The sequence below is a fragment of the Protobothrops mucrosquamatus genome, unplaced genomic scaffold (assembly GCF_001527695.2).
Source record: "Protobothrops mucrosquamatus isolate PMUCROS unplaced genomic scaffold, P.Mucros_1.0 scaffold1085, whole genome shotgun sequence".
Classification (NCBI taxonomy): Eukaryota; Metazoa; Chordata; class Lepidosauria; order Squamata; family Viperidae; genus Protobothrops; species Protobothrops mucrosquamatus.
Genome location: NW_015387312.1, coordinates 59,562 through 69,926, shown reverse-complemented (window position 1 = coordinate 69,926; position 10,365 = coordinate 59,562). Strand labels below are relative to the sequence as shown.

The following is a 10,365-nucleotide window of genomic DNA, read 5'->3' as shown; positions in this document are numbered from 1 at the left end:
CATGACTAATCCAGATTGGATCCTGCTATTAATTATATTAAATTTAACTTAGCATAACTGAATTCATTTTAAGATTGGTTTCCAACCTGTAATGGTTGCTGTCACTTCTCATCACTTTCCTCTTCTTCTTCTTCTTCTTCTTCTTTTTCTCTCTCTCCTACAATAGTACCAAAAGATCCTGCCATCATTCCACTTTGGCCCTGCTGTAGCTCCAGCAAGGAAGATTCTAGTGTGGTAACCTTTGCTTGCCTGCTCATTGAACATGGTTCAAAGTCTTTGGAAATCACGTGGGAACCTAACCCTCCAGAACAGAAAAAATTCTCATCACAGCTAATGAGTGGAGATGTCCTGTTCACAACAAGTCAACTCACCATCTCTTCCTCCAGGTCCTCTGAAATCAATTACAAATGCTTTGTAAAAGACAAGATTGAACTTCCCCCAGCTATCTTCACAAACAAATGTAAGTATCTTCAAGAGGGTAAACAATGTGAGGTTAAGGCCACCATAGGCCTGATGAGTAAATATGGAGCTGGGACTCTGCCAGATGTGTAGGTCCAGCTTGTAGGAATAGTGTTCTGTATAGAAACAGAGAAGGTGACCATAGAAGGATGCATCTATGCTGTTTTCTTGGCAATGGGACAGAAGTAGCTTTCCTGTTTCCTTCTTATGGGTTTTTTTTTTTACTTGCCAGTCCAGCCTACAGTACTGGGATTCCCTAAACTCTCCAATTCAAATACTACCCAGACCTGATGTTGCTTAACCTTCTGAGTCCAAATGAAATTAGCTGGGCACCACACTTGTTGAGGCCATGCTATAGTCACCTTCAGGTTCTCCTGATGTCAGGAGACAGGGTTGCCCATCAGGACAATCTGGAGATGATCAAACATCTAGATTCCGAAGATAACATCCTGTTCAGACTCTTGAACAGGTTATCAACTTACTTCTAAAGTCAGTTAAGCTTAGCATCTTTGATCTTCAAAAACAGAAATTGTTTGGGACTAGAATAGAACAGAATAACAGGGTTGGAAGAGACCTTGGAGGTCTTCCCCTGATCAAGCAGGAATTCTTCTACCATTTCAGACAAGTGGTTGTCCAGTCTCTTCTTAAAAACTTCCAGTGATGGAGCATCCACAAATATCATAGGAAGCTTATCCTACCCCTTCCAAAGTACATCTAACCTCAAAAAAAATCATTGGAATCTAAGTTTGGCTTGTTTCCTCTACATGTTTAGTTAAGGAGAAACAGGTGATGTTCTCCTTGTTTGCTAGTGGGCAGAATGCCAGGGACATAGGTGAGTAGAGAGTAGAGAGCAGTGTGGAGTAGAGTAGAGTAGAGTAGAGTAGAGTAGAGTAGAGTATTAGCCAAGTGTGATTGGACACACAAGGAATTTGTCTCCGGTAAAGAAAATAGTCTTCTCTAACTACAAGCATTTCTTAAGAATGGCTCTTCCAACAAACAATAACATTTTTCTACTTTCTATTCTCAGATTGCATCTGGCAACCTCAGAAGCCAGTTGATGTTCAGATCTTAACCCCCGGCTGTGGCAAACAGAGCTCAGTGGTCAATGTGGAGCTGGTATGCTTCTTGAGAAGCCTTAGTAGTGGAAAAGCTGAGGTGGAATGGCTGAAGAATGGAGTGAAGATGCAAGAGAAACAAGAGGTGGCCTTGAGAGCCGTTGAAGGAAAGGGTAGTGGTTACTCCAGTTTTGCCCACCTGAACATCAGCAAAGAGAGCTGGGACAAAGGGGACCTCTACACCTGTAAAGTGACTCGCCCGCCAGGCAGTCAAAACATCACAGTGTACAATGCCAGCAAATGTCAAGGTGAGGATTGCGACTCTAAAATGGCAAGAGTTTATGGGCTACAGAATGATGGATGGATAAGAAGCAATCTAGCCAGATCATCAACTAATGCAGCAGTTCCCAAGCTTTCCAGCTTTGTGAACCAGTGGAGGTGGCAGGGGGGACGAGGAGACGGTTCTGCATGAGCAGTGGGTACATGAGCCGTGGTGGCACAGTGGTTAGAATACAGTACTGCAAGCTACTTCTGTTGAGAGACAGCTGCTAACAGTTTGGCAGTTCGATTCTCACTGGCTCAAGGTTGACTCAGCCTTCCATCCTTCTGAGGTCGATAAAATGAGGACCCAGATTGTTGGGGGCAATATGCTGACTCTGTAAACCACTTAGAGAGAGCTGTAAAGCACTGTGAAGCGGTATATAAGTCTACCATTGCTATTGCTACGTGCAAATGGAGCTTTGTGTGTGAGCACACACACCCGCCACTTGCACAAGGGGAGCTGCACATGGGAGCATACTCACCCGCTGCTTCTGTGGACTGGTTCCAAATGGGCCATGGCCTGGTTCCGGGCCACGGCCTGGGGGTTGAGGACCCCTGACCTAATGTATGCTTCTGAAGATATGCTAGAAGTGTGAGAAGTCCATCTGGAAGACACTGTATTGATTGTAGTCTAGTACTGCAGCCTGGAATTATCATTCCTTATCCATATAAATTAAGGGCATTATATGCAGAATTGTGGCCATTAATANATTATTATTATTATTATTATTATTATTATTATTATTATTATTATTATTATTATTATTATTATTATTATTATTATTATTCCTCATCAAGTTGCAACTGAATTCTTGCAGTATGTTCTACCTAGGGCTGCATTTGAAAACTATCCAGAAGCATCAGCTGATCCAACATGCAATGGCTGAAACAGTTATGAAAGTACCTTGGTTCACCCCAATAAAACTACTACTCCAGAAGTTGCATGAATCCACATTTAATTTGTGGAAAAATTATTAAATTAAATTAAAAAATTAAATTAAATTAAATTAAATTAAATTAAATTAAATTAAATTAAATTAAATTAAATTAAATTAAATTAAATTAAATTAAATTAAATTAAATTAAATTAAATTAAATTAAATTAAATTATTAAAGCCTCATATGATTTAGGGCTTGGATATCCCTAAAACAACTTTTTTCAAAATGAATCTGCACATCCATTGGAACCTAATAGAGAAGGCCAGGTGAGGATCCTAGACACAGAATAACAGAGTTGGAAGGGACGTTGTAGGTCATCTAATCCAGGGCTTTTCAACCAGTGGTACGGGTACCACCTGTGGTACATTGGCACCTGGCAGGTGGTATGCGACCATCCTAGAAAAGTGGTAGTGGGGGAGGGGAATAAGCTGAACCGGTGGCAGCACCGCACAAGCCTGAGCGAGAGATGGCTGGAGCTGCAGGGCTGTCAGGGCTCAGCGGAAGCGCCAAGATCAGCGCCAGCCTCTGGCTGGAGCTTGGCGCTGATCCTAGTGCTTCTGCTGAGCCCTGAAAAAGAACCAATCAGCTGGAAAGCAGCAGTGAGCCTAGTGCTTCTTCTGAGCCCAGAAGAAGTGCCGATCAGCTGGAATGTTGCAACATCTTGCAGGGTCTTGTGATTTACATTCAGATGCTTGGCAACTGATTCATATTTATGACAGTCACAGTGTCCCAGGGTCATGTGACGTGACCAAAACCTGCTGCAACCACCCAGCAGACGGGGGGAATAAAAACCAAACACCCCCCCACCCCACCCCCACTGCCAATCCTCAACAGAAATGCTCACAACAATGAAAACCTCGGACAGGAGGAAGAGCGCGGACGGGCGGGCAGGCAGGTGTCTTGCTCGGCTGTGGCTTGGGGGGCACTTTTTTCAGTGCCATTGTAACTTTGAACAGTCACTAAGCGAACTGTTGTAAGTCGAGGACTACCTGTACTTTATCACTTTTTTCTTTTTTTCTTTTTTTTTGGGGTCATCAAGTTTTGGACACCTTGCTAGGCAACTGGTGGTACTCGGATGTTGCCATATCCTAAAAGTGGTACAATGGGTGAAAAGGTTGAAAAGCCCTGATCTAGTCCAACTCCCTGCTCAAGCAGGACACCCTATACCATTTCTGACTTAAGATTTAAGGGAAAGCCATCTCCATGGAACCCATGCTCAAACTGAAGACGCAGCCTACTTACAGATTTCAAGGCCACCATCTCCCTATCATAGTTTTGCAGATCTATGAAAATGCATCTCTTTAAAGAACTCCGTGGAGACCTATGAAGGTTCTGCTAACCAGATTTTCACAATGTAATCTAACTGGGGTTTAGCTTAATGATGTGATATTAGGGGGGGCGGGGCTCTTTGGTGCTCTCTGAGCTTGGTTGTTTTCTTGCACACATTATCCAAACTAGGTAACATCTTCAGTGCTAGTCATCTGCTAACAGTGATTAACATCAGACCAACAATCAAGTAAATAATATCCCAATCAAGGAACTGCCAAAAAAAAGTCAACAGTAAACAGCCCAACCAAAAAAAAACACCACCAAGACCACTCTGGCAAACACTGAATATAAACTGAGGGCAAATCCCACTCCTTACTACCGGAAGCACTGATCATGTTACCTAGTTGAGTAATGAAACATCTGCAAGAAAATAACCAAGCTCAGAGAGCACCAAGGACCCCTCATTTCAAGCCTGAGCTACAAATATTCTCCTTTATTGATGTAGTAGGCTTCAATTTTATTTTGTTCCTTGAAATCCAGACAGAGAATATAGGCCAAAGTAGAAATAATCTACATGCCAACTTTTAAAAAGGTCCTTAACCGTTTGTTCTTCCTTCAGCCACTGGGTCAGCCTGCTAGATGGGCCAAGGATAGTGACGTGAGGTCTGCAAGGGTAGTTTCTGTCCAGGATAGTACAATTCATGATTTTATTGTTGTACTTTCTTATGATTTTTAATCTCTGTTGGGTTATTTAGTGAGTGGTTGGTCAAACAACTAGGTAGATATAGATGTAAATATATAAACATCAACCTTGATATTAGAGCTTTTCTTTTTTTTTAATATATTTTTTTATTTTTCAAACAAACAAAATACACAATAAACAATACATTTTCCTTTTTCGTTAACAATACTATGTTCTATATCTCTTACATTTATTAACAATTATTTACATTACTTCTCTTACTTTTTTATTCCTTAATTCTAACCAGCTGTAATACATGTCCCATACCTCATGAAATTCAGTAATTTCTTTGTCTTTCATTTCTAGAGTTAGTTTGTTCATTTCTGCACAGTCTAAAATCTTTCCTATAATCTTTGCACTTGTTGGTATGTTTTCATTTTTCCAATGTTGCGCATATATAATACGTGCCGCCATAGGCAGCTTTTCAACGAGCATTTTGCTCGGTTTTCTTGAAATTTTTTTAATCTTTAAAGAAGCTACTAAGGCTTGCAACGTCTTAGCAAGTATGTCACTGTTAATGAATTATTAAAGATTTCTCCCCATGCAAAAAGCACTATCTTCAAACAGTATTATAATCCTTGTGTCATCTCTCTCTCTCCTGGCCTTCTCCACAGTGTGCTACGGTTGCATGATTCAGCCCACCATGTTTATTACCAAGCCATCTTACAGAAGCCTACTCAATAAGTCAGCCGTCCTAGTCTGCACTGTGATTTCTCCTAACCTTGAAAGCGCTCAGGTCACCTGGCTTGTGGATGACAAGCCCAGCAGTGAGGGTGTGACTGGGATGGTGATGACGGATGCTAACGGAAGTCAGAAGTTGAGAAGTAACCATTCGGTGTCTTTGGAGCAATGGACAAAGGGCACCATCTTTGCCTGCAAAGTAACCGGAGGCTGCTTTGAAGAACGCACAGAAGCCATCACCATCAGGAAGGCTACTCGTAAGTAGATTGCCGAGCCCCTTAGGGCACTGCTCCATCAAGGAAGCAAGAACCACGTATCTTCAAAATAAAAAGCTTTAATACACAAAACAAGAATAAAGAATCTTGGCGGTTATGATAGGAATTTGTCTTCATAAATTCACCTTTTCCTTCCTTGCCATTCTGTCTCCTTCCACATTTTTAAAGGCCAGAAAATAATGGCTGGGAGGGTGATGTGTACAGCCTACTAACAATATAAATGACTTCATTAAAGTAGAGTTTCTCCAAACATTTCGAATTTGCTTTTCTTAGGGTTTTTTGCATCTTAGGCTAATGTGTATGTGATAAAACTACCAGCGCATTCTTCTCATATCTATAGAGATCTAGAATTTCCCCAAGTTCTTTTTCAACTTCCTCAAAATCTTTTACATGGCCCATCTTCACAAATTCACCCGTTCCTTCCTTGCTGTTTTGTCTCCTTCCATGTTTTTGAAGGCTGGGAGGGTGATGTGTACAGCCTACTCACAATATTTTAAATGTCTATCTACAGAGAGAAAATTTTATCTAAGTGAATAACATAATAACAGAGTTGTAAGAGATCTTGGAGGTCTTCTAGTCCATCCCACTGCTCAAGCAGGAAACCCTATACCATTTCAGACAAATGGCTGTCCAATCTCATCTTTAAAATCTCCACCCACAACTTCTGAAGGCCAGCCATCCCACCAATTAAATTTTCTGTCAGAAATTTCTTCTTAGTTCTAGGTTGGTTCTCTCTTTGATTAGTTTCTGTCCATTGCTTCTCATCCCATAACTCCTCCTTCAGACTCAGCCTGATCATCTGCTACAGTAGAACAGAGCAGAGCAGAACACAATATAATATTCTTGGAAGGGACCTTGGAGGTCTTCTAAACCAACCCCCTGCTCAGGAAGGAAATCCTACACCATTTCAGATAAATTGTTGTCCAATCTCTTCTTAAAAACTTCCATTGTTGGAGCACCCACAACTTCTGGAGGCAAGCCATTCCACTGATTAAATTTTCTAACTGTCAGAATTTTCTTCTTAGTTCTAGATTGGTTCTTTCTTTGATTAGTTTCTATCCATTGCTTCTTGTCCTGCCTTCAAGTGTTTTGCAGAATAGGTTGACCTCCCCCTTCTTTGTGGAAGCCTCAAATATTGAAACACTGCTATAGGTCACCCCTACATCTACCCAAACAGGTTTTCTGATGCAACTATCTCGAGAGAACAATTAGAGCTAAAGAATTGACCGAGGGAGACTTCTTCAAATCCAATCTTCTACCAAATAGAGAAGTTTCACACATGAGATATGCAGAAACACATCTTGAGAGGCACTGTGAAAGGTTTAGACAACGATTGGGAAAAGTCAAGATCACCCCCAGCCTTAAAGCTCATATGGTAACTCTGGACCAGCCTACCTCAATGTGTTGTTTGTTTCTTTAGCGCAGTAATAGTGGCACAGTGGTTAGAATGCAACATTGCAGGCTAACTCTGCCAACTGCCAGCAGTTCGATTCACACCAGCTCGAGGTTGACTCAGCCTTCCATCCTTCCGAGGTTGGTAAAATGAGGACCCAGATTGTTGGGGGTAAGATGCTGACTCTGTAAACTGCTTAGAGAGAGCTGTAAAGCATTATGAAGCAGTATATAAGTCTTAGTACTATTGCTATATGCTACCCATCTCACCAAGAGATGACTACTCAGCTTACAACCAATAAAAGCAATACAATAACATATGAAAACATTAAATAAATATTAGCACTAACACTGACTTAAAAAAATAACAAAGGGAGCAAAATGCACACAATGAGGAGGTGGGATCTTATCTCAGTCCATTAACCACTTTCAATCTGATTTGTCCCCTTGGGGCCTCATGAAGAGCCAGTTCTTCAGGCCCTTTCAGAACTCCAAGAGCATGGGGGCAGATCTCACCTTTGGGGGGGTATAGTGTTCCAGGGATGGAACCACGGCAGAAAAGACTCCCTTCCTGAACCCCCTCAGCCAGAATTCCTTGACTGACAGGGTCCATAGCATGCCCCTTCGGTAGGCAAATAAGGTAGGCAAATCCCATTGAGATGAGACTGTTATTGTTACAGATGTAAGAATTCCCACGTAAGTGACAGTGTTTCCCCGAAAATAAGACCAGGTCTTATATTAATTTTTGCTCCAAAAGATGCATTAGGGCAGTGGTTCTCAACCTGTGGGTCGGGACCCCATTTGGGGTCGATTGACCATTTCACGGGGGTCGCCAAGCAAGGCTGTCCGCCATTTTTTTTTGTCCGCCATTTTTTTTGTCTGCCATTTTTTCCCCTTTTCCGGTGGGTGCCTTTCCTCCCTTGGGCTGGGCCAGCTGGTGGTCGGCCTGCTCCGTCTCTGCCGCTTGCCAGCTACACCTCGGCCGGCGCAGGGGGCGGAACCACGCATGCGTGGCGCTCCCGGGCAGGGAAAGTCCTCGACTTACGACCGGTTGGGTAGTCCTCGACTTACGACCGGTTTAGTCCTCGACTTACGACCGGTTTAGTCCTTGACTTACGACCGGTTTAGTCCTCGACTTACGACCGGTTGGGGTCGCAGCATTAAAAAGGTTGAGAACCACTGCATTAGGGCTTATTTTCCAGTTAGGGCTTATATTTGGGGAAATACGGTACTAAATGCATCTGTCTGGATGAGAATCTTAACTGGGGCTTATTTTTGCGGTGGGGCCTATATTAAGAGTGTCCTGAAAAATCATGCTAGGACTTATTTTCCAGTCCGGTCTTATTTTGGGGAAAATACGGTACCTAGGGTTCCTGAAGGAAAGATGGGATACAAAACTAAGAAATACATTTTTTAAAAAAAACAACTACATCCTTCTAAAATAATTTCTATTCTTCCCCTAGATTAGAGCAGGATGTAAACATCTTCCCTGTTCTTAAATTTCCCTAAAAAAATGAAATAAATATCCTGCCTCATTGCTTTACCAGGAGAAAAAGGCAGACTCTTTTTTTCAGATAATTAAAAGGAAAAAAACAAGTTTGTGCGATCACAGTCTATATTGTCTATAATATTTGGCTGTCTGTGATAGGATACAGCCAGATTGGAATGGCAGTTCAGTACTAGAAGATCATCATATTTCCCATGCACAGGGGTGTCCACTGAACCTTGGTCAGCATGACCCAGGAGTTGTGATGTCATCGCCCAAGCCACACCCCTTATGTGCATGCTTGGATATCGCAACCCATGTGCAAAAGTGGCAGAGTTCAAATGATGGCCTTGCACAGAGGCTTGCCTCTCTGTATGCACTTGACTGTGAAATTACTGATTGGTTAGATCTGGGGAAAGAGAAGAATGGGACAGAAATCAGGATTTAAATTAGCAATGATAGCCAGTCAGTGGTTAAAAAGACTGGACTTAAGACGGGGAGACTCTAGTTGTTAATCAAGAAAGCCAGTTGTGTGCCTGTGGGCCAGTCACTCACTCTTTGTGGTAGGAAAAAGATTTTGGAAAATCACTTCCATGATGCTAATGGTAAAGCTGCATGCCACCCAACTTTCAATAATTTGGGGCAGCTCCCAACAATCATTCAAAGAAACTGCTCTAAAACCAGTAAAAGATTAAGATAAAAGATGAAAAGTATAATCAATCAAAGGATATCAATCTTCCCTGCCAAAGGCCTGAGAAACGACCCAGGTCTTCACATCTCTTCTAAACGGTAGTACAGTGGGATGGAAACTAATCGAGCAGAGGACCAACCTACAACTGAGAAGAAATTTCCTGACAGTGAGAACAATTAATCAGTGGAATGACTTCCCTTCAGAAGTTGTATGTACTCCATCCCTGGAGGTTTTAAAGAAGAGATTGGACAAATGTTTGTCTGGAATAGTATTGGGCAAGGGTAGGCAACCTTGGCTCTTTTATGACTTGTGGACTTCAACTCCCAGAATTCCTGAGCCAGCATGGCTGGCTCAGGAATTCTGGGAGTTGAAGTCCACGAATCATAAAAGAGCCAAGGTTGCCTACCCCTGGTATAGGGTTTCCTGTCTGAGCAGGAAATTGGACTGGAAGACCTCCAAGGTCCCTTCCAACTCTTTTATTCTGTTATGCAACCAGATTTGGTGGCAGGTGGTGCTGTAGAGGACTCATTCTTCCAGGGCCCTCTGAGATGTTTAATCAAAGAAACTCAAAATATGCCAACCCTATATGTTTGCATTAGCCAGGTGGATGCTATGGGAGAAAGGTGGTCCCTCAAGTAATCCATGAGACTTTTATAGATAATCACCAGCACCCGGTGGCCTTCCAGGTGCGCTTCAAGGTGTTAGTAACAACTTTTAAAGCGCTCCATGGCAATGGACCTAGGTATTTGCAAGACCACCTCCTACCAAATATCTCCCTTCAGCCAGTCCGCTTCCACAGAGAGGGCCTCCTTAGGGTGCCGTCGGCCAGTCAATGCCGGCTGGCGACCCCCAGGGAGAGAGCCTTCTCTGTGGCAGCTCCTGCCCTCTGGAATGACCTACCCCCCGACCTACGTACAACTACGGACCTGCGCCTCTTCCGCCGAGCCTTGAAAACCCATCTATTCCATGCGGCCGGCCTGGCGTAGTTTTGATTGGGCTTTGCTAGGGGTTTTATATGGGGTATTTTAGAGCAGGCTTTTTATTCAATATTTATT

The 10,365-nt window shown here is 42.6% G+C and overlaps 1 protein-coding gene across 1 annotated transcript in view; it reads left to right on the top strand.

Moving 5' to 3' along the window:
• Nucleotides 1-271: 271 nt before the first annotated feature.
• Nucleotides 272-10,365, top strand: part of LOC107291224 — a gene marked incomplete at its 3' end in the record, with an annotated part of 62,130 nt that continues 52,036 nt past the window's right edge. Inside the window, exons 1-3 of the mRNA XM_015820196.1 lie at nt 272-460; nt 1,487-1,822; nt 5,400-5,727. Coding sequence (XP_015675682.1) covers nt 334-460; nt 1,487-1,822; nt 5,400-5,727 — 791 coding nt within the window. The remainder of the gene's footprint in view (nt 461-1,486; nt 1,823-5,399; nt 5,728-10,365) is intronic.